The sequence below is a fragment of the Triturus cristatus genome, chromosome 9, assembly GCF_964204655.1.
Source record: "Triturus cristatus chromosome 9, aTriCri1.1, whole genome shotgun sequence".
Taxonomy (NCBI): domain Eukaryota; kingdom Metazoa; phylum Chordata; class Amphibia; order Caudata; family Salamandridae; genus Triturus; species Triturus cristatus.
In genome coordinates, this window is record NC_140592.1 from 404,542,667 (window position 1) to 404,567,978 (window position 25,312).

At 46.7% G+C, this 25,312-nt stretch overlaps 1 protein-coding gene across 2 annotated transcripts in view; it reads right to left on the reverse strand.

The window, feature by feature from the left end:
• Positions 1-25,312, reverse strand: part of TMEM91 (transmembrane protein 91) — a 272,021-nt gene that overhangs the window by 22,855 nt on the left and 223,854 nt on the right. For both annotated transcript variants that reach the window (XM_085625278.1, XM_085625277.1), the window contains exon 3: positions 2,765-2,908. In XM_085625278.1, the coding sequence (XP_085481404.1) occupies positions 2,765-2,908 (144 nt within the window). The remainder of the gene's footprint in view (positions 1-2,764; positions 2,909-25,312) is intronic.

A 25,312-nucleotide genomic window follows, 5' to 3' on the forward strand; every position in this document is an offset into this window, starting at 1 on the left:
AAAAACCTTGCACATGTGTGAACATGAGACAGGAAGTGTGGATGCGGGTGGAATCAAAGCAAGGCAGCCTTTGTATTTCACAACTGGCATTCGTCGACTGTAAGCTCATGAGAAAACATTTGGCCTCTGCACTTTTTTAGTTTAAAAAAAATTATCTTATTACAAACAGGGGCTGCTCCTCCACTAGGGCAGAGGAGCGTCGCCCGACTGCTTCACGCAGTGCGAGAAGCAGAAATATAAAATGGTAATAACTTTCCGTTATTACCATTTAATGTTTGGTTGCAGGCGGGTGGGTGGGCGGGGCTGCTCTGAGAGCAGGGGAGGAGTGGTGTGCCTGCCCACTCCTGAGTGCGCAAAGACTGTTTGTTCGGCCCCCTGAGGCCGCCCAAACCAGTCATAACGTCCCCATTCTCCACTGGCTGGTCAGCGTACTGACCAATCACAATGCTGCTTGAGCAGCGCTGTGATTGGCTTAGGGGAGGGAGCGAGCCTGGCTGCCTGCTTCTGCTTTCTGTTCCTGGAGAGCAGGAGAGCAGAGAAGAAGCAGGACCCGGGAATGGCCATCGGAAATTTAATTTTATTTATCTTTATTGAAAAAAAAAATTACATTAACCTGATTACAAATAAATGTAGGGTGTGTGGTGTGTGTGTGTGTGTGTGTGTGTGCCCGCACTAGGAGCACTTTACCAATTCGGGAATATGCCATCTCAAGGACTGCCATGTTTCTTGCCTTCCTTGATGCATGTGTGTGAGGTAAGTGAGACTATGGCGTTTTGTTAGAGTCCACAATACCTTTTTAAGTCAGTCTACCTGCTGGGCTTTGAGTGGGTATTGGTGTGGTGTGTTAAGAATTGTCAATGGAGAGTTACATTGTTTTCTGAAAAGCGAAGTGCTGTTGTGAATTGGTTGAGGTTTAACAACATGATGCCGCTGAACTGTGCTGTATGTATATTGTTTCCTCCCTGAAATGTGTTCTGGTGGATGCTATGACTGTTTATTACTGTGGTTCCTACTGTTGTGAAACTGATGGTAACCAACTGTGTGGAATGCCTGAGGTGTTTTTTTATGTGTGTCCAGTGTTCTACCACATAAGTTCTGCTGCATGTTGTCTGTTAGCTAGTGGAACTCTTGTGTGCACTGCAACGTTTAGGTACCAGTCACATCCCCATGGAATGGGCTTAAAGTCGCCACCATGTGTTCAATAGTGCTCCAGAATCATTTGGAGGTAAACTTACCTGGCGAGGTGACAGCTCCTCCCACAACTGTGCTCTTCCTGTTTGTGTTGAAGCAGGCTTTGAAGGAGCAAGAGTCCCTGAAAATAGTTACAACTCTGCATTATTCACTATTCTCACAGGCTGAGAGCAGTGAATAACCTCAACATAGGCTGTTCTATAAATTCTTGTGGACGCGGAGCAGCAGTGTTACCCACTTCGCCAAGATGAAAGTTCGCCATCAAAATCGAGGATGGCATTTGGAATCCGACACTTTGTTTTGCAAAGACATTTTTTGTCCACCACCAAGGTGTTGTTCAGCTTTGGTGCGGGGACACTTCTGAAGCAATCATGCCATAGATCATTGTTTTTAATATTCCATTTATCAGACAAATTTTAAAAAGTGACTGTCTTACATTTAAGAGATATTGTTTCTCTAAAATAACCCTGAACTGAGTCTTTTCTGGAAATTATTGGAGCTAAAAATGGCTGTTCTTCAGCGACCATCCGCATACTTGCAACGTCTGTATACTGATTGTTGGACAAATGTTCCTTGAAAGGAAAGGGGAGTGTTCTAAGTTACATATTCATTTTTAGTGTACCCCACACTATATGAGTGACTTTGCCTCACACAACTGGTTTTCCTAAGTCACCGGCTTTTGAGGTAATCTGCTGGTCAGTCCACATCTATTTTCTATGTTTATTGTTAATTAATTGAAAACCTCACGTTTCTTTCTGTTGTATGTATCACAGTTTAATCTCTATTTCTACCCAAATTTAACATGTCCTCCTGCAGGCCTTAAATCCTAAAATGTCAGCAAAAAGGACGTAATTTTTGTTTCATTATCCGCAAAGATTAGCAAATTTGTTTCTACAGTGGATAGTATGTGTAATTGAAAATAGTAATTGTGTGGACTTGCAAAGTTTTCATAATGTTTGCTAAAAGGCAAAATGGTTGGAATTGCTACTGACATCTGCTGCAAAGTCTTCTGCAAAGTGGGAGCAGCAGAAAGATTTCCCAAAATGGTAAACGATAATAACAATGGGTCCTGCACCTTCTGCTCAAATATTGTCCTAAATGCATCAACAGCAGTTCAGAAAAATTCATCATGAATACACGTTTAGTCACTCACACAGATGCTCTGCAGTGAAAATCCCATAACAGGCCTTTAAATAATCTTCTCACTAACCAATTTACATTCAGTTTATTCTCCCTTAATTCCATCGACTGCACTTACATCGCGAATAGGTTTGGGGATTGATGTGGGCACGATTGATGCATCCAACTGCTTACTCCAAGTTGAATTATGACATTTTGATTTCAAGTAAGCCTTGCTTGCTCAGCGACTGCTTTTGATGAAGGAGTTTTAACACAACACAAAAGTAGATCAATTCTTTGTTGAGAACTGACTAGCAGCTCTTTCCACCCCTTGCACTGATCCCGGCCTAGGTGCCGCTTGTAAGGATATAGAAATGTGACACGACAGGACTCTCTGAAAGTCATCTCCACCCCTGTGATTGCCTCGATTATTTTTTATTTCAGTGTTACTTACCTTCTGGGACAGGTAAAAGGCAGCAATTCCTAAGGGCCAGAAGCAGCAGAGCATGGAGAATACAGACAATCCTAGGTAATCCTGAGGGATTATCATAGAAAAATTGCTCTCGCTGTCGGTGTCACTCTCGCTCGATGAGTCGTTCTGGGATGCGGAGACACGAGGAACCATGAAAAAAGGGAAAAAGACATGAGTTACTCAATAACGTATCATAAGAATGTCCCTTCATGGCACTAATGATATCCTCTTTTTATATAGACAATACTTTGGTTTTCAAACAGAAAATGGCTGATTGATCTCCGTACGAAGCATGTTCATTTGTGGTTATCAACATCGAAACATATGTTTAAAGGCAACCTGTTTTTTGTCTTGTTTTACAAAGCTATATTTTACAATAACTACTTTCTGAGTATTCTGTGGGCTCTCCTACAGGTACACATCACACCAGTGGCAGCCAGCGCAGGTAAGGGCGGTGGGGAGGGGCAGGGTGGGAGGGGCAGCAGTCCACAGACGACAAACTAGGTAAAATTAAATAAAAAAATTAAACCTATTCCGTCGTCTATCGATTTGCTCCCACCCCACTCCACCGTGCTTACCTGCACTGGTCGCGACTGCATCAAACACTTACAACTTTGTTTACTTCCAGCATTTCTCCTGTCCAATTGCTTTTCTCAAATTTTGTAAAAGTGATAGTGATGTGCCCATTCACAATAACAAACTAAAAGTCAGGAGTACAAAGGCAAATCAGCAAAGTACATATCGTTATTCAACACTCCCATTCCACAGAATGTTCCATGTTATCAGTCTCTGCTATGGTGCTCTACTGGACTTAACCTCTTCAGTGCCCATGACGAGATGGTCTCGTCATGGAGCACGGTTGCGCTGTGCCCATGACGAGACTATCTCGTCATGAACCCCACCCACTAGTGCAACGCCCGGCACAGGCGGGGGAAAGGGCGTGGCACTGAAGGGGTTAAAGGGTCATCTGGTGTCACAAAAGATCTCAAAATACCAGCTGACAACATCCAAGAACTGAACATTTTAGAACGCCTACTCTTGGTGACTGCTAGTGATGCGGGACTAAGCAAAGAAAATAGATTTTTTTCTCAGCACTGCATGGCTCCTTTAAGAGAAATACCCTACCTTATTTGGAAAATTTGCCACCTGACATGAGGATCTGGAATCTATTATTTAGGAGGAGCTCATACACCTCCTAGTCTACGGCTCAGAGCAGCAAGAAGTATTTTATCTCCATATACCTCAGATGGGGACGCGCGCCTACTTGCATTTCCTACCTGGACTTGTCTCGAAGGGGAAACTTCTACCTTGGGGGAATCCTGGTTGCTCCACTCGACATCACCGACGCCGTGAGGGGAACGGCATAACAGGAACCACCTTTCCCAGTGTGCCACGCTCCCGGCGCAGCAGGTGACGTCACCTCGGTCGGCCGGAACACCTCAAAAGCCACCGGGTGCCACCGCAGCGCGGGACGTGCGCCTACTTGCATTTCCTACCTGGACTTGTCTCGAAGGGGAAACTTCTACCTTGGGGGAATCCTGGTTGCTCCACTCGACATCACCGACGCCGTGAGGGGAACGGCATAACAGGAACCACCTTTCCCAGTGTGCCACGCTCCCGGCGCAGCAGGTGACGTCACCTCGGTCGGCCGGAACACCTCAAAAGCCGCCGGGTGCCACCGCAGCGCGGGACGCGCGCCTACTTGCATTTCCTACCTGGACTTGTCTCGAAGGGGAAACTTCTACCTTGGGGGAATCCTGGTTGCTCCACTCGACATCACCGACGCCGTGAGGGGAACGGCATAACAGGAACCACCTTTCCCAGTGTGCCACGCTCCCGGCGCAGCAGGTGACGTCACCTCGGTCGGCCGGAACACCTCAAAAGCCGCCGGGTGCCACCGCAGCGCGGGACGCGCGCCTACTTGCATTTCCTACCTGGACTTGTCTCGAAGGGGAAACTTCTACCTTGGGTGAATCCTGGTTGCTCCACTCGACATCACCGACGCCGTGAGGGGAACGGCATAACAGGAACCACCTTTCCCAGTGTGCCACGCTCCCGGCGCAGCAGGTGACGTCACCTCGGTCGGCCGGAACACCTCAAAAGCCGCCGGGTGCCACCGCAGCGCGGGACGCGCGCCTACTTGCATTTCCTACCTGGACTTGTCTCGAAGGGGAAACTTCTACCTTGGGGGAATCCTGGTTGCTCCACTCGACATCACCGACGCCGTGAGGGGAACGGCATAACAGGAACCACCTTTCCCAGTGTGCCACGCTCCCGGCGCAGCAGGTGACGTCACCTCGGTCGGCCGGAACACCTCAAAAGCCGCCGGGTGCCACCGCAGCGCGGGACGCGCGCGGGCAGCGCCAGGGCGAAGCCCGGGCCAAGGGCGGGCCCGTCCTTGCCCGTCACTGACCGGACCAGACCGGGCTGGGCCATCCCTCTAGCATTGGTCCAACGCGTTCAAGGGACTCTGAGCAACGCCTCCCCTGTGGTTACAGAGGTTGAGTCAGGTTTCTTAAGGGAGCTTGTCCTACAAAAAACGCCTATAACACTTGATGTGAGAAAGCGCCCTGCGGACGTATCAACTATCAAGTACTTCCGTTCAGTGGACTTGCCCAAACCCGCCAGAAGTTCGGGTAAGACTGTTTTGCGGACACTTACTTTTGCTACTCCATTTTTGTATCCTTTATCTTGGACGCTCTATTCCTCTAACTGTTGCTCCACTGATTTCCCCCGCATATTTGGTGTCTTGTTATCCCCACTTTGAGCCTGAGCTGTTTTAGCTTATCCTAGTAAAGCAGCATAATGATTACGAGGGGTAGCAAAAATGGTCCTACACATGTAACAGGCCCAATCGATCAATATATCACCAGAGCGAATGAGGCCATTAACCAAGGCATATCACTTCTTGAGCGTAGGGTGTCCCAAGACCTGGCTATGGCAAGACGCTCTTCCTTGGGGGCACTAGCTCTATCCAAGTCTCCTGTAAACCAAAGGGAGTCTAGGCCCTTAATGTTAGTGCAGGCCGAGACACATGGAGTTCCTAATACTGTTGATCTCTCAGCATCATTAACATCTTTAGACTCACAATCTAGCACGACCCTTGCTAGGACGCCAGCCCTCCTGAGGAGCCCTGGCCAGGCGCCCCCGATTACTAATGTGTCAAGGAGCAATGGGGAAGGTGCTATCCCAAAAATTAAGAAGGCTAGGGAGGCAACTAAGCGTAAATGCAAATCTACCAAAATAGCCCCTACTTCTCACCAACACAGAACCAGTATCCTCAGTCAGGGAGGACCGTTGGATGCTCCAGCCTCCCCTTTGAATTCAATTATGCCTGGGGTTTCCACAAGATTGGGAGAGGGGTGCAGGATTTGTGAGGCCAATGATCATCTTTTGTCCAGAATGGATGATCTTATTAAATCTCTTTTACGACCCTTGGAACTGTCACTCCTGAACATTGAAAAATTGTTGACATCTGGGAATAAATCTCTCTCGACTATACCTCCTAAGGCAGGGTTAGGCGGCGAGCTGACTGTTTCTAGGGAACCCTTCAACCCACCCACCGGGTTGGGCTCGGTATTATTATCATCTAATGACTCGAATAAAGGATCTGAGCCCCTCATGGGTGATTGTAGGAAGGCTGCTGAACCAGCCAAACCCCAACCCCCAGTTGCTAATTTGAATTCTGTTCCATCCAAATCCCCTGGGAGAACGAACAATAATTCTGACAACGACAGGGATTCGAATGGCCAGCACTTAAATTTACCACCTGAAGCTGACCCCTATGTCATCATAATGACAGGTGTCCCTGTCCTAAGGCCCAGTATGGAGGAACCCCTGGACTCCCTAAAAAACAAGGTTCAACCCTGGCTCACCCAAAACAGACCGCTCCCACCTTCTTGCGCAAGTAAAATCCTAATGGTACGCAGGGTGTCCTGGGTAGGTGGTGGAAAAAAGAGGGTCCGCGGGTATTGTGTTGTTGTAAATTTTGACAATCCATACACAGCGGAATATATCTGCCGCCGTGCCAGAAGTGCTAAGCAGGATGAAATTGAGACACGAAGGCTTTCCTTCTTCTATCCTCTCCCTTATTGTTATCCTGATTTACTAAGGGATGGTCTTAAGGACTCCAAGTGGGCTGGCAATAGGGCGTGGGATGGCTGGCAGGTCCAAAGGGGTAGGACGGTACCTTTCACCTTAGGTTGGAGTGATTTGCCATTGTCTAACAGATTTAGTTGCCTGGACTCGGTGGATTGACCATCAACATCTACAAGCCAGAGTATGGTGGCTTCGGACCATATCCCTACCAGTGTTCCATTATCCACTGATGATTACTCAAACATTCTTACAGACACTATTCCCACTCCCTCGTTCCAGAAGCCGGCCATTTATGCTCCCTCGCAGGTTTCACACACAAGTCCATGTGCAACTTTAATAACGGCTGCTCCCACATCTTTCGTTGGTTGCCCTAGCTCACCCAAAATTTATTCTTATCACTCATTGGATACGATGAAGAGCCTGAGCCTCTCGTCTTCTCACGATGTGGCCATATGCGCTGGTGAGGTAACCAACACTACCAATCCAACTCCCAATATAGGAGCGACAACTCCAAGCCAGGGAAAGGACCAAATTGCGCCTCTGAAGGTTGCCAGTTGGAATATTGCTGGTCTGGCGAGAAACTTAGCCATCCCTGAGTGGAATGCATTTATTGAAACCTGTGGGATTTGCCTGTTCCAAGAAACGTGGTGTTTAGAACCACAACATAAACTGGGCTTTACTACCTATTTTGTCCCAGCTGTTCGATCAAAGGAGGGTAAGGGCCGCCCTTCTGGCGGGCTCTTAATTTGGATAAGCATTTCCCTGCGGTGTTCAGCTAAAAGCATTGCCACTATCTCCCCAGATTTACAGAGACTATCACTTCGAGGCCCGAGCGGAGGGCCGGAACTCGAAATATTGAATATCTATGTTAGAGGCTCTAGGGGCGGAGGATCCACTCTCCCCCTAACTGGCATTGATGAGGAACTCAAAAATTGTGGTTCAAATTCCCTTGTCCTACTAGCGGGGGATTTTAATTATACCTTCGAACCACTCGCAGTTGAGGATGTGTTGGGTTGTAGAGATGACGATGCTAGAAGAGGCATTCCATCTTTGTCCATCGCTCCAATTAAAAGATGGTCTCAAAACGCCATAGACCTTAACGCGCTCTGTCTAGAATACGGTCTGAGAGCTACTAATGGCAGATCTAAATCTGACCAAAAGGGGGCACATACATTTAATAGAATAGGCCATTCGTCCAGGATCGACTATGCCATGTTGAACTTCTGCCTGTGGCCCTTCCTGGAGGATATGGAGGTTCATCCGTCTATAGAAAGTGACCACAACCCCCTGTTTTTATCCTTCTCTCATTTTTGGAAGAGCAGCCCCTCCATCCTATTTCCTCATGTGTGGAAATCCTCACACGAAGTATGCCCTACTAACTGTGGCAGGCGCCTGAAGTGGAAGACGTTCAGTGGTAACGAGACCAAGATGCGGGAGGCACAACTAGTAATGGCTAATATCTCATTGCGCCTAGATTCCCCCTCCATAAGTGCACTAGAGGTATCTGTAGCTTTTGCCCAAACCACAAAGGCTATAGGTGACCTATTTATAGCTAAGAATGCGGGTAAGGGGGCTAAGGGAGACTCAAGGAAGGGCCCATTCGGTTGGTTTACAGACTCTTGTCGATTAGCTAAAAGGGAACTATTAAAAGCTGTAAAAGCCAAGAACAGAAATTTAGTATGCATAGCCAGGGGCAACTATAAGAGAGCTCTAGAAAAAGCAAAGGCAGATTGGGAAGACCAGTTTTGGTGTGATCTCAAAGCCGCAACCGTAAGAAAAGATGCAAAGGGCTTTTGGGACCTCTTGAGATCCAGGGAGAAACCGGTGGACTCAATGATTACTTGTAATGTCCCAGAGACTGCATGGGTTGATCACTTCACTAAACTTTACTCAACGCCTCAGGAAGCGGGGGCGTCCCTGAGTCCCTGTCATCCTTACGACTTTGCCCAACTTAAGGATGAGCTTCAGTTTACACCTAAGGAAGTGGAGGGGGCAATAAATAATTTGGTCCCCAATAAAGCAGCAGGCCTGGACGGAATTCCCGGAGACCTGCTACGCGCTAACCCAGATCATTGGGGAAAACTTATCTCTGCCCTACTAAATTCCAACTTCGAAGGGGCATCTCTTCCGACCTCATGGAAGGGTGCTGAGGTCGTTCCTATTTTTAAGAAAGGCTGTCGGAACGACCCGGCCAACTACCGTCCAATAAGTCTTCTAGACACTTCTCAAAAGGTGGCTGGCAAGGTGGTTTTAACCAGGATACTGCAGTGGGTGGAGGACAAGGGCATCCTCTCTGATTTCCAGGCAGGGTTCAGGGTAGGCACGGGGACAATTGAGCAATCCTTCAGATTAATGATGCTCTACTGGAAGGTCGTTCTCCTGGCTAGGGGCAGTCTATATCTCGCCTTTATAGACTTGCGGACTGCCTTTGACCTAGTTCCCCGTAGCCAACTCTGGAGAGTATTAAACGAACTGGGTATTCCACCCTATTTGCTAAACCTGCTAATAAATCTACATGCGGACAACTTTGCTCAGATCAGGTGGGGTAGCCAGGGGCAAAAAACAGCATGCATCCCTGTAAATAGAGGGGTACGCCAGGGATGTGTTCTTGCTCCTACTTTGTTTTCCTTATACGTTAATGGAGTGGTGGAGCACCTGCTCCAACATCCAGCAGATGCACCATCCCTGGCTGGCAAAAGAATACCTACCCTTCTATTCGCAGATGACACCCTCCTGATCTCAAAATCCCCGGCAGGTCTGCAGAGCTTGCTAACCAATTTTAAGTCCTTCTGTGATGCAAGAGGGTTGGTCATTAACACTGCAAAGACAAAGTATCTGGTCCTTAATCCCCCTAAAAAACTGGCCAAACCACCGACATTAGATTCTATCGCGCTGGAGAGAGTCTCAGAGTTCGATTATCTGGGCGTCCGACTCTGTGACTCTATGAGCTGGAACTGCCACCTCCAAAAGATGTTGTTGACACATAAGAGGGTAGTGGGGGCCTTGCTTAAGGAACATCGCGCCTCATCCTTAAAACCTATCGCTGCTGTCCTGGACATTTACAAGGCAAAGGCTGTAAGCGCCGCTCTATATGGAGCTGAACTTTGGGGGGTCCAAAAGGCAGATCTTCTTTCTCGTTCAGAAAACAAATTTCTAAAAGATCTAATGGGGCTTCCGTATAGTACCCCAAACCTCCCCTTGTTCCTGGACACAGGAATCCGCCCATTGAGAGACCATGCAAGGCTTCGCCCTCTTCTCTTATGGGCAAGAATTTGGAGAACGCCAGAACTATCCAGCTACGCAGACGGTCTAACTGACGTGCTGGGTTCATCAGCCTGGGCCAAGATTCCTTGGTTGAGGGAAGTCAAGCGTCTTCTCTACAACCTTGGCCTCGGCGAATATTGGACCAACAGATCTGCTCCTCCTAAGTTGGAGCTGAAAAAGATTTATTGGGCCTGGGTAGCGGGTACTAGAAATAGTGATGCCAATCTATGTAGGACATCCATGAATTTTCTCCTAATTAAGTATGTGGGTCTCTGTGAACCTTATCTGGACATTATTACAAACTGCAAGGATAGGGCTTTGTACTTTCAATTTAGAATAGGTTTACTCCCTGTTGGTGAACTGACATCTAGGTGGAAGGCCCCAAGCCAGACAATCTCTTCCTGTCCCTTTTGCGAAAACAGGCTTGAGTCTGTGCCCCACTTACTGTTTGAATGTTTGGCTTATTCATCCCCCGAAGGAGATGGCTCAAGCCTCTTTGCAGATTACTGGGCACCAGGTTCCATATAGAGGCCATCCGAATACTAAAAAGTGACCCCCGTCCCCTTTTTGTTTGTGGGTTAGCCAAGTTCCTTGGTTGGGCTTGGCGTATCAGATCAATTAGGCTTGCTTATCTTGTTTAATTTGTTTTTACTCTAGTTCTCTGGCTTTTATCTAATTTATTAACACCAGTAGCGGATCTGAATTGTTTGGTCTTTTCGCAATGTACTGATGTTTTCTAAAATTTTAATGTGTTTATTTTACATGTATGCTTTTAAGATATATCTATATCGAAATAAAGCCTTTGAATTGATAACAGGAATAACTTTATGCTATTTCCCTCTGGCTAGTTTTAGTAATCTCTATCGCCCAGGCTTGGCTCTGTAATTCTTCTTTACATGGGTGATTGCCTAACATATTCAACATGTTCTACATTATACCGGCTGATTAGGACTTTGAGGGGGTAAACAGAATTTCTCGAAGTTAATAACTTCCAGCTGTGTTAGGCATGTCTAATTATTACCTGGGAATATTCAGCCACGCTGATTTGTCTCTTATTGTACCAGTGCTTACAGTGTGGCACGCAAGGAAATATCCTAATGGGTTGACCAACATTCCTTTGATTCAATTGACTAGCGTTTTTCTCTGGAAATATAATTTCAAGCTGGCTGGTCGCAGTAGCGGCCGGCTTTAGGGAAGAGTGGCAGGGCTGGGAGCAAGGGTGGGGGCTGAGAAAGAAAGAAGAAAAAAAGTACCTACTTGCTGACTGCAGCCCACTGCTTTGCCAGTCTTCTGCTCCTCTAATGGCCCCACTGCAGGCAGAGGCTCTCAGCCTCCTTGCGGCCAATCCTGAAGCTGCTCTCATGCATGAGAGCAGCTTCAGGATTGGCCTGAGCGCCGATGATTTGCGCTCCCAGTGGGACTGGGAGCCTCTACCTTTTGTCTCCAACCCAGCAACGCAGCTGGGTTGGAGACAACTCAGTGCGCATGTGTGTTTGGTGAGCCTGAGATGGCCGGCCAAACCCACATGAGCACTGATAAGAGTGTTGCCCACCACTCCCTCTACTGACTGCACAACGATGGTCCGGCCCCCCAGGATAAAGCATGTAGAAGTTGAAAAATAAAATATTGTTTTATTTTTCAACTTTTGAAGCTGCTGGTAGGGGGCCCTAGCTCATCCGCCATAGCAGAGGTGCAGTCGCTGGCTGGTTGTCTTCTGAAAACGTCAGCTTCTACAGCTCGTATATAAGGCAAAATAAGTATGTATTCCCACTGTGTGCTTACACACACACTCATTCTCTTAGAAACAGTTTGTTTTCATAACAATATCCAGGTAAGTATGGTGTTAGCAATAGAGAGAGCTGGTTCTATTGCTTCGGCTGATCTAACATTTGTTATATAAGACACAGTGTGGCATTCTGGGCAGTCAGTGTTCCATTGTGGATAACGGGTACACAATTGCTAGCAGCAGTGGTGGTATTGTGGCTATCAGATGTGGCATTGTGGACATCAAGCGTTGCTTTGTGGGCAGCAGGTGTGTCACTAGGCGGCTATTATGGTAGGTATCAATTGTCATTGGTAGCAGGCAAGGTATTCTCAGCAGAAAGTGCAAACTGTGGGTGGATGGTACAGCATTGTAGATTGCAGGTGTAATCTTGTGGGTAGTATACAAATCATTGCTGGACGAAGTAAAGCCTTGTGAGCAGGAGCAGCACGTGCAGTTAAGAGCGGTGGGCCGTAATGGGGGGGATTTGACAGACGACCATGAGGAATGTTGGACTTGGCCCTTTTTGGCTAAAGTTCCCCAAACTTTTTGCCTTCCCCCTAGACCTTTTTTCTGACATGGTGTTGCCAACTTAAAGGCTTTGGGCACTTTGTCACTGCTGATCAGTGTCAAAGTGCAAGTGCTCCCTGTATAAAGTATCATGGTAATTGGTTGTCCTTAATTGGTATATTTGTTTTACTAGTAAAGTTCCTAGTAAAGTGCACTATGTGTACCAGGGCTGGTAACACAAATGCTACTAGTGGGCCTGCAGCACTAATTGTGCCACCCACACCAGTAGCCTTAAAAAGGGAACACGGGCCTGCCACTGCAGTGCCTGCGCATAGTTTGTTAAACTGCCTTGTTGTCCTGACAAGGGCACCCACTTGCCAGGCCTTACTCTTCCCTTTTTATGCACTTCAGACACCCCTATGGTAGGCCCAAGGTACCCCCTGGGCAGGGTGCAGTGTATGTGAAAGGTAGGACATGTACTGATGTGTGTACCATGTCCTGACAGTGAAATACTCTCCGTTTCGTCTTTCACTGTTGAAAGGTCATCTTGCCCATAGGACAGAATGGGGATGCTGTGTAATATGTTTCCAGCCTATCTTCCCATAAGATTGAGAGGTGAAGTTTAGTATGCCTGAACTCATAATTTAAATATCACATCTTTTGGTGAAGGTGGTTTTTGCATTGTGTGTTTAGAAACCACACTTTTCAAAGTGGCTGTTTTTTTGTGCTCTAACAATTCTGTGTGTCTCTGCCTGGTTGTGGATTGACTGTCTGGATTTGAAAGCGAAAGGATCTGGGGAATGTCTTGACCCAGGGAAGAAGGTGAGACAGCAATAGGCTGACCTGCATCTGGAGTGTAGGGGGAGGAGTAGACCCTGGAGGTGAAGAGGCCCGGCCTGCTGCCATAAAACAATGGCTCCATCTCCTGCTGAGTAATTGAGGATCCAGACCCCCACTATCAAAGGAAGAAGGTGTCACTGGCAGGGACGCACCCAGAACTGGTTTGGACAGGGATCAGTGCCCCCCTGAACACAGAGACATCAAAGGGGGTATAACTATGAGAGCTGAAAGCCCTGAACGTTGGACTGTTCAAGACTGAAAAGTCTTGAAACTACTTCGTGGTCAAGATGAACCTCTGCCAAGGAAGAAACAGCTGAAGAGACTGAAGGGAAGGACTGACCCTTGCTGTGTGTTCTGGGGCTGGCCTGCAGTTTGCTGATTTAACCAAGGAGAGGCTAAGGGATTTGCTGTGTGCTGTGTCCCCCTGCTTGAAAGGAATTTGCTGTGTGAGGTGCCCTGAAGTGATGTGTCCCCAAGGGCCTGAGAAGATCTGGCTCCCCGTTGTGGAAACTCAGGAACATAAAAGTTTCCCAGTGTGTCTCAGCGACACTGTGTGTGTGTGCTTTTTGCAGACTGAGACCTTTGTAAGAACTTCCCCGTGATCATGTGCACCCGATATCCAAGTGAATCTCAGCGATGCTGTGTGCGTGTGCTTTATGCAGCCTGAGACCTTCGTGAAGATTGCCCTGTGATCGTGTGCACCTGAAGCTCAAGTGAGTCTCAGCATTGCTGTGTGCGTGTGCTTCATGCAGCCTGAGACCTTTGGGAGGATTACCCTGTGACCGTGGGCACCCGGAGCTTAAGTGAGTCTCAGCGATGCTGTATGTGTGTGCCCTGTTGCGGCCTGCGACCCTCGTCATTGCCATCGGCCCGGACCGGCATCACCAGACGAGCTGTACCGCTGGCCCGAGCCAGCCTTTGCCAAGGAGGGATCTTGAACTATCCCCGTCGCGGGGGGGGGGGGGCCGTGTTCCACTGCCCAAGATCAACAGAAGTTGCATCGGAGGTCCAGCCGCGAGGAGAGGAGAGTGAGATTGTACCCCTCAGGTAACGCTCAGCAAGCGTGCGTGTGTCGTGCCTGGGGCTGGGTGCAGGCTATGAGAGAAACTCTCTCGGCCTTTCCCCACTTTGCAGCGCGAGCCTCCGCTGAAGTCTGTATTGCGGCCTGTACTTGCCGAGGAGGGGCAGTTCCGGGGCCGGAGTGTGGAGCTGAACTTTGTTTTCCATCATAAACTGTGTTGGGGGCATATTCTGGCAGTAGCTGACCGCGAGTCAGCAGGAGTGGCATAGAGACCGTCCCGAGCACCGCGATCGGTGCGAAGTACATTATTTTGGCATTACGAACTGCCTGATTGTTGCATTACGCATTGTATTATCTTTGCATTACGAACTGCCTGATTGTTGCATTACGCATTGCATTCTTTTTGCATTACGAACTGCCTGATTGTTGCATTACGCATTGCATTATTTTTGCATAACGAACTGCCTGATTGTTGCATTATGCATTGCATTATTTTTGCATTACGAACTGCCTGATTGTTGCATTACGAATTGCATTATTTTGGCATTACGAACTGCCTGATTGTTGCATAATGAACTGCATTATTTTTGCATTACAAAGTGCCTGATTCTTGAATTACAAACTGCATAGCATTGCATTTCGACTGCATTGGATCATCTGGAATTGCTCATTAATACTGCAAGAACCTACAAGGGGTGGCTGGCCTAATAACCGGCCAGCTGAAATATTACAATACGCATATGTTGGATTTTCATTGTGTGGTCTCATCATATATCTTTTTATATAAACATATACTTGTTTTATTATGAAACTCGTGTGGAGTCCATTTGTGTTGTTACCATTGGGTTACTGAGAGCGTGGTTGCAAATACTTTACACATTTGCCTTGGAGATAAGCCTGGCTGCTCGTGCCAAGCTACCGAAGGGGTGAGCAGGGGCTACCTGGGAAGGTGTCCTTCCTTTCCCTGACTTAGAAGCAAGGGTCCCTATTTGGCCTAAGGTAGCTACCTCAGCCAACTAGAGACTCCCAGTTCTAACAAGGGAAAATTAAATAAATAATTAATTTTCCCTCGTCATCGTCTGTTGAAATCCCCCCATCTGGCCTCACCACCCCACCGCTGCTACCTGTATGGGCCAGGCTGCTTGTGGGTACAATTTGTGACAGTGCTGGTGACTGGTGTGCCATTGTGGGTAACAGATGTCCACTTTGTGTGATGGAATTGGCTTATGGGTAGATGGTGTTGCATTGTGAATAGGGTTTCATTTTAGGGTGAAGGCGAGTTATGTTAATCAGCACCACAGAGGTGGCATTATATGTAGCAGCTCTATCATCGTTGGTGGTAATTGTGCTTTAGTTTTTCTTGCAGTTTTTATAAAGCATGAAGTCGGACAAAGGGCATTGTAGCACTTTACATGAGCACCAGGTCAGATTCATTTCTTTTCCAGCATGGGGTGATTAAGTGATTTGTCAAAAATCGCAGGATGTTGAGCCAACGCCGGGACTCAAATCTTGTTCCCCATTTCCAAAGTTGACAGTGGAACGCTGGTGTTACAGTTAGAGTAGCGTTTTTGCACGTAGGAGGTGCAGTTTTCTGGTTAGCAAAGGCTTGTGAAATCGATGCATTGTGGTTAGCTGTCTGACATTGTGGGCAGGAGCTATGACATTGTGGCCAGCCAATGGTAATATGGTTGCAAAATCACTTCATGGGCCTGGTCTTCCATTTACAATCTTGAGCTTTAGTCGAAGGCAGTCCACGAGGTCTGGATCCATGTCGGATCTTTAAAATCACCACTTACTATTTCATTGATTTTCATCTCGATCCATTGTATGTAAATATGCCATTGGTGGCTATCTTGTAAACTTCTGGCCCGGCATTGTGGGACCATAAATGGACATTCCTGGTCCATGTTGGTCTACAAAAGTTTTAAAAGTCTTCACGTCCCAGAACACGTTTCGTTATTAAATGGCTTGCTGCTCCATGTCACCCGGTGTCACCTCATCAACCTGCTGAAATAGTTAGGAGCTCTGTGGGCAGTGCTTAATTTATGCCAGTGGTAGCGGGTGGCCGGAGCCAGCACCCGTTTTGGGGGAATGGCACTGATTTTTCATCATTAGACTTCCAGTAAACGAAACAAAGGAAGAAAGGGGAGTAAGGAGGAGGGTTAGATGGATAGGAAAACAGTGACAAAGGGAGAAATAAGAAATAAAAAGATCCTTCAAATCTGGAATAAAGAGACAGGAAATGTAGGGTGGTGGAGCAAAAGGGCCATGAGCTAGAGAAAAAAAACGATGCATCCCTGGTATTAGGCAACTCTGGTATTTGGCAGCACTGGAGGTGGGTTCCTAAGAAGTACTATGGTAGGGTGACCAGATGTCCCGGATTTCCCAGGACAGTCCCGGTTTTCGGAGCACTGTCCCGACACTTCTCCTAATTTTGAATAAATGTCCTGTTTTTTGTGCATTAGCATAAAGCCATTCTGTAAAACAGAAAGGAAACTATGCTCTCCTTTCAAGAGACCCATGTAAATTGATGAAATGTAATATGTTTCCGCCTGCAGGCTTTCAGCAGAGGGATGAAAGAGTGAGGAGGGGGGGGGGGTGCTTAGGGTGAAGTTCCTGCCACCGCTAATGTCATATAAGGTAGCCTTACAAATGCGTGTGAAAATATGAAGATTTATCTATAAATGCACGTGTGTATATCACACATATACACTTGCATTTATATTTACAGGGCTGCTTAAAAACCGGGAAAGCCCGCCATAAGAATAACACGAAAGACTTTAGTCCTACTTTTATGTCTGACCTGTCCCGGTTTTTGCTTCTCAAAATCCGGTCACCCAATACTTTGGGCTTCTGCCCTTATTTTACAAGTTAAACACTGATGTGGTGATCCCGCTCACCTGGGGCGGTGTCTCGCAGATGAATTGTTGTTATGGTTTTCGCCTCTTCCACACTTCAGTGCAGTTACTTTCCTTCCTGTGCCATTCCCCGGGACACTTTATATGCTGGGCTCGTTTCCCCCGGCATCGCAGCCGGTTTTTGATTCTGCACGTGCTGCAATAGCAGCAGGTGCAGAGCACTTTGTGGGATTGACGTTCAATGGGATATTGAAGATGCTGAAATGGTTGCTGATTGCGGAAACGTGTCTTCCGCACGTCATTGAGAAAGTGATGGAAGAAATCATGTTGCACGTATTTATCTACATTTTGTATCCTTCCGCAGGTCCCTAGGTCACCGTATCCAACCCCTGCAGCCCCGTACACAATTAGTACTAGCTGGGCATTCTTGCATGTATTTGTAGGTTCAGGATGTGAACCTAACCCACAAAGCCATTCCAGTGTGTACGCCAACCTATAAGAACTCAAAACAGTTGTACAAAGTGTTCACAGAAGGTGACCTGGCACTCGCATACTGGTTTACTCATGAGCAATATTATGTCACGATGGTGTAATACCGCGAGTGAGTAAATCCCATTCAATGCTCGGGGGAATGAGCATTCCATGGCTGGGTTTCCTTTGAAAATGTGTGCATTTCATTTTCCCTGGAGTTTCTGGGTAGTCAAGACCGGCCAACTTTTGGTAAAATTGTCTGTGTGATGAGGGGGCGTGGCCTTGGAGGAGGAGGGGCTTTATGCCCAAACTCCCCGAAGGGCCTTCTGCCCCTGTCTCGTGCCCCATCCACCTCCTCCTTCCACCAAAAACAACTAGATCAAAAGGAGGTTGAGGCTGCTGGTGATGTCCTGGGGGGTTCTCGCACCCTTTACTGGACATTGCCTGCTTGCAGCCTCAAAAGATGAGCTAGAACTCCACTGTCAGCAGTAGTTTCCAGCTCACCCTGCCCACCACGATGTGATTTCGGCTCCTCAGCGGGGGATCGTGTGAAGGGAGACGAAATTGTGTGGCACATGGTGGCACCATGTGAGTTGGCAGCTCTGATAGTCTCACACTTTTCCCCGACGTGGACTCATACGGAGTAGTGTCTGCAGAAGTGAGAAGCAGAAGCTTAACGAAGAAGATGTGATGGCTGCTGGAGGGGGTGGGGTCAGAGATTCACACCTGCCTGTGCCAGGAGTAAATCACTTTCCAGAGGGGAGTGGAGGGACCCCCCAAAACGTTGTTGGGCAGGTAGGCGAAGGTGTGTCATCCCAGGAAAAAAAAAAACCCATACACATTTAGGCACTGTGTACAACTGGGCAAATGGGAAATGCCTATGTGTACTTGGAATTGCAAATTCCCAATTTGTTTCCCATAATATGTCCTTGAAACCGAGCAGCAGGTTTCCAGGCATAATCTTGCAAATCTTTGAAAATTCTCAAAATTGAGTCAACGTACACCCTTGTGAGGTTCTCACCGCCAGGTGTGATTTACTTATTTGTTTTAGAATTAGGTCCATGATATTTGCAGAAAGCTGTCATTCTGTGCTGACTACATGTCAAACTTCTACCTCTTACAATGACCACTCTGTGATACTGCAGTAGACATTGAAACATAACCTCAGACAATGCCATACTTTGACTTCCCACAGGGTGGCACTGCTGGAACCTTGCCTATCTGCTCCATTGACGACTTCAGCAAGTACCACTAGGTGTCACCGTTGCACCAGTGTCTGCATGTTCCCATCAGGATATCAGCCAATGTAATATTTTACTTGGCCGGTAGCAATGTCATAGCCTCACAAGTGACGCATATCTCCCAACAAATTCATAGTTTGCAATAATTAGATGATACACTCCAAAGAAAATCAAATATTGTTATATACCTGTTGATAAAACTGTACTACTTATTTCATTAATTTACGTGAAGCTCTTATTAAATCACGTTTGATTCATTCTCCACAGCTCCTTGTGCTATAGAGACTCTTTGAGCAAGAGCTGGCAGTCTGTCTCCTGGTAGGACTCAAAAAAGGTGGTCTTGATGTTCTTGGATCATCTGAATGTTGCCTGCCCCTACAGGATAATTAAAGAAGCAGGACCAAAACTGATTTGCATATGCAGGGCCGGCTTTAGGGCAGTGCAACTGGTGCAGCCGCACTCTGCGCTGACCTGTGGAGGGGGCAACGACCACAGGGGGCGCTGTGTTTAGCAATATCCTATGACTGAAGAGAGGAGGGGCACTTTTGCCTGGTGGATGTGAGAGAATCTTAGAAGGCAGCCATGGGGTGTGGGGAGCACCAAAAGTGATTGTCGCACCAGGCGCCACCAGCGCTAAAGCCCTGTGCATATGGCTAGACTCTGTGGTACTGTGAGTGAAAAACTGTGAACTAAAATGCATCCTGGATGATTGCCAGTGGCTAAGATTAATCCAAGTCCTCTGTTCTTTTTCTAAAACCCCCCATCTTGATCTAGGGGAGGCATCTTTGTGCTCACACTTACAGGTTGGACTATGTTCAGTGTTTCTACACACTCCAACATGCCTGTCATTATATTCACAACATTGAATATAACCCAGTTCCACGTGGTCAAAATAAGCAACCTCCGACAGCGGTACAATGTTCAAAATAAATAACTTGCCCAGGCAAAAGGTAAATCTCCATTTCCAATGTGGACAAAATAAAGAACCTCGTTTGGACAATCGATGATGAAATAGAAGCAACCACCAGTAGTATCCTAAGACCACAAAACAACTCCCAGTAGCTGACTGCAACATGTCATCCCCTTGTGGGAAACACCAATAGACTTCTTAAAAGTCCACAAAACTGTGACAAAATTCCCTGCAAGACAAAAGGTTACCCCAACACTCCAACAAGACTCAAAACAGAAATTCTGTACAACTTCACTTTCAACAACAAAAAATTCTGCACTCCCCAACACACACACCACAAATTATTTTTTTGACAAAAAACGAATCAAATCAAGTAAAAAACTTCTCAAGTGCCAACTCACTGCAGCATCACTTGGCAAAAAAAATGGCAAAGCCAATAGACCTAGGGTGCTTTTTGACGCCTGACTTAAACAATAAATAATGTTTTTGCGAGTAAAAAGAGAAAGAAAAACAATAACGTCTTCTGTACACAACATTTCTATTAGATTAAGAACTTTGAGTGAACTTTTGAGATGTTTAATAGTCCCTGTTGCATTTAATTCAAGCACTCCAAGTGAGGCAGAATAGCATGAGTTGAAAGAGAAATACTCCCCTGGTCTCAGCCAAAGCCGATTCTATGTATATATAAAAGAAGCGGCTGTGCTGTCAAGTCAGAACTAAAAAGGAGCACCAAAGAAACCTATTGTGACCAAAATGGTTCTGTATGCAGCTACATCTTGCAGAAACAGCTATGGAGTGCAAACCAAAACAAGGACTCTATAATAGGGGCCACTGGAATGAAGTGATTCTGCAGCTGTGTTTTTTACCGTATCATTAAGGATTTGCCACACAATCCATCATCTGCCACATAATCCGCAGATTTTAACAAAAAAAATGTTCCAGCTCAACCGGATCAAACGTTACTAAAAATGTGAGGGCATGTGTTCACGTGCAGTTGAAGGATCTTTGCCTAGGTTAACTAGTCCTCTTTCAGTTGCTTATTTCTATATTTGCTAGTTAAACTGGTACTAATGAGGTGAAATCTTTGCCCAGACAGTATAACGTGTAAAAATAGCAAAATAATGAAGTCATGCTATAAAAATATGTGTCGTATTATGCTGCATAATTTGCCTTTTCTTTCCACATAATTTAGTCAACCCTGCCACATAATTTACTAATGTACCGGTGATTGCTGCAATGTGTTTATCAATCGTACAGCTTATGTATGGTGCATTTGATTTACATAAACTGTAACAATACTTTATAGTTCTGAATATACTGCTGTTGTTGGTTTATAAGAAGGGTTTAACTGGGGTGTTCTCAAATTGTAATTGCGGCTAACAGAATTAGCTTATTCGTCACACTGCTTGACAGCAAAGGGGTCTCAACAAGAACTGGGCTTCCTTTTTCAGTGTGGGAAGTATATGTGTCACCTTTTAAGTGCCTCTAAAAAGATTGTGTGAGCTACATTCCTTAGGAGCAAAATGTATATGTCAATAGGTTTAAATCCATAAATTGAAAGCGAAAAATCTAATTTTGCATGAAAATTTGACCTGTGAAACTTTTACTCACTTCCACCCTTTATTTTTCTTAAATGCACCTATCCTTTTAAGTTCTGCCTCCTACTTCTGTATATAAATTACTCTAAATCTCATGCCTATCCATTTTAAGTCTTTTTGGAAACCAGAACAATAACTATTAATTCCAGTAAGCAATTGCTTCTCACATAGCCCTCTCTAATGATCACATCTATGTTGATAATGTACCACAAAGAAACTGGACTGAATGCTTGAAATGAGCATGCAAAAGTAACCCCAATAAATAATGGACTGACTACTAACTTTGGGCTCCCAGGTAGCGTGCTTCTCGCTGTAGAGCACTCCAACGCCAAGTCCGGGGTAGTAAGTGCTATATAAATGCGTTTAAAAAATAATTTGGTTCTCCTTGCCGCATAATTTTAGTGGCCCTGCCTCCAATACCACGCAAACAATGCAGGAACTCTTATGACCAGGGGAGTTTGGGGGTGTGGTTCCTCTCACATGCATGTCTGAAGGGATCGCATAGTTATTTTTTTGTAGTGGCACATTTAGTTTCACTAAGGACCGCATTGCTGTTACAAAAGCAGGTGTAAGGGGAAGCACGCACCACATGCTGAACATTTTGTCTGCTGATTATAGAGTGCGTCCACATCGTTGTGAATGTTTGGGCAAGCATGGCACACTATTCATCTTGTTTGCAAATTAATGTTTGCCTTGAGTGCCTTGTTCATTACTGCAAATAAAACAAATGGCAGCTCCCATTATAGACTGCAAGAGCAGCCAATCACAAACTGTATCGTTCTAACAAACAAGAGTCTTCTGAAATCTCAGTATTTGTATAAATAGCATGAATTTTTATAATGTGGCCCAATGCCCACAGCTGCCGGCTTTGGAACATGGGGACCAAATTCGAGTACCGAAGTCGACTCAGCATTTTGTGACTGTGAGCAAATCACCTAGGGGCATATTTATTCAAAAAATCACCTTGCTGTGCTGCGTGATAGGGAAAGGGCAGGAATGCACCATATCTAACATTACTTGGTGCCTTTCTGTCTTTTCCCAGCGCTGGCACACAATGTGCTGCCTAGTGCCAATTCAGGCACCCTTGCACCGTGGTGCAAGAGTACCTTCATTTAAGCCGGATTGTTTTTGTGCAGGAAGGAATACCTTCCTGCACACAAACAATCCCCTGAGGCATTTTTCTCTTTCTCTGTGGGCTGCTGAATACAGCATACATAGAAAGAGGAAGTAACTAGGAGAAGTAGAGATATTTCTTATCATTACACCTCCCCTATTGAGACGTAGCATTTTGACGCATTCCCAGGTCCACCAGTAATGATAAATCTGGAAATTGCGCCAAAAGCCATGGGTGGATGCATGGGAACACCGATGCTCCTCCCATGAAACACCTCCCTGGGGCAGAGTAACTTAACGATTTGCGCTGCATTGCATTACTCTAGATTTAGCTAGCCACGCAGGGCCTTGCAAGGTGGCCTTGTGTGGCTTGATAAATCTAACTTAAGATTTACGTTGCTCTTCTGCGTGGCGCAAGGGCGACACAACTCTTTAAGGGGCTTCCTACCTGGTCCAGTGAACAGCGGACGCAGCAGCAGGCAGAACCGGGACCCTGACGTTGTTTGTTCCCTCGCCGCCACTTTCCATACTGGCCGCAGCAGAGGGGAACTACAACTCCCGCCATTCCCTGCCTTCCACCGGACTTCCGGACTTCCTGCCGGACACCAGCGCGCCCGGAGGCGCTATTTAATCTGAGGCTCCCTCGGCAGAGCGGGGGGCTTCCTACCTGGTCCAGTGAACAGCGGACGCAGCAGCAGGCAGAACCGGGACCCTGATGTTGTTTGTTCCCTCGCCGCCACTTTCCATACTGGCCGCAGCAGAGGGGAACTACAACTCCCGCCATTCCCTGCCTTCCACCGGACTTCCGGACTTCCTGCCGGACACCAGCGCGCCCGGAGGCGCTATTTAATCTGAGGCTCCCTCCCCGTCGCGGGACGCGCGCGGGCGGCGCCGGGCTGAGCCCGGGCAGAGGGCGGGCCGTCTGTGGCCGTCCGGGGCTGGCCGAGGCTGGGCTGGGGCCCCCCTCTAAGCTGCGAGTACGGGTAAGTGGTTACTTACTGCAGAATGAATGAACACGCGACCCCCCCGCCCAGCTCCGATACCATCGTCCCTACACGTGGAAATCTCGTCACGCTTACCACCTCATTTGAGTATATGTTGGAGGATGCTGTAAACAGAGTTAATAAGGAAATCGAGATCACTGAGAGGAGGCTCTCTATGGGCTATATACCCCCATATCAACAACAGCAAGAGGGCTTTAGCGAAAACGAAACTGAGACTGAGACTGTGATGCCTGTACCATTAATCCCTACTGTAATTATTAATAAGCCAGCACACTCTGGAACTACCAGCGAGGGCCACATAATCACTGATGCTGTAATTACCATTTCTGATTCCCAGCAAAGTCCTAGAATCACAAGTGATAATAATTCCACCGTAATATCAGTAAAAACCGTGGGGGAGAAAAGGAAGAGGGGCCCTGGTAAAACTACTAAAAGCAAGAGGAAACAGCCCCCTTGCAACAAACTTCAACCGACGCCTATGAGTATGTGGTCACGAAGCTCGGATGATCCTGGTAGGGCTCCTACTGATTCCATCGTGCATCCAGCAATAAGCACCCCTGATCTTACAACTTTGACAGCGGCCCGTACTTCTACTCTTACACAAACCGAGCCTGTGCCAAGGAATTCCCCACTTGTAAACCCGAACGGGAATCTAATTGACACCATAGTGGACTCCACCTTTAACCGATTGAAGGACCTAATGGTAAACCAGTTTAATGTTATTTTTAAAAGACTTGACAGACTGGAAAGCATTATAAAAAATGAGGAAATCAAGAGAAAAGGGTCCATGATCATTGATCTAACCAGAGGCGAAAAGCATCTAAAAGATCTCGACGCTCTCCATAACAGATTTCTAGAGGGCTTGAGCAATAGTGCTCCGCCTGGTCCAACTAGCGTGTGTAATGAATGTACTGGGAGGGTTAATCTAAATCTACCATCAATTAATCCTACACAAAGTCCCGCGACTAGTCTGTTGGCACCACACAAGGCACGCACTTTGAACAACCCACCTGGTATCCTGGCACCCCCCCCTATTGCACCAACCGTCATAGCCACATCCGGACCTGTAAATCTAGTCCCTAACACAACCAACAGACCTTTAGCCACCCAACAGGCACATAAATGTATGGAAGTTACCCTTCAGCTGCCTCCAGAAGCCTGTCCCTATGTAACAATATTAGCTGGCGTACCCCCGCTTAGACCTAACCAGACCGAGTCGTGGGATGAGCTTAAAAACAAATGCTTGGACTGGATACGTAAATACAAGGGTGTCGGGTGGGAGATCGCTAATGACATCCTAATGGTTCGTAGGGTGGCCTGGGTGGGACCTTCTACCAAACACATCATGGGAGACTGTATAGTTATATCCTTAAGGTCTCCTTCTTTGGCCAAATGGCTGTTGAATGCCCCATGTGATTCATTTACCAGACCCACTAACATTATTCTCGTACCATTGGGTTTCTTTTACAGACCCCGAGTAACACCATATAATAACATTAATCTGGCACCTCAGTTATTTAATAGGTTTAGCACTTTATCTGACCTGGATAACCAGGATTGACCAATATATAACCCTATTACTACAGAAACATCAATATTGAGCCCCAGGTGTGACAACCCTGATATAGTCGAATATAGTCCCACTGATAATCCGCTGGGACCACGGACGGTCGAACCTGCATTAGTCACTTTCTCTGCGACCACTGTTCCTAAACTTTATGATCAAAATCTGAATATACTCAGCTGGAACATTGCAGGCTTGAAAGCGAAGTTGAATACAAATGATTGGGTCAATATGGTCAATCGATTCGATATTCTGATGTTCCAAGAAACCTGGTGC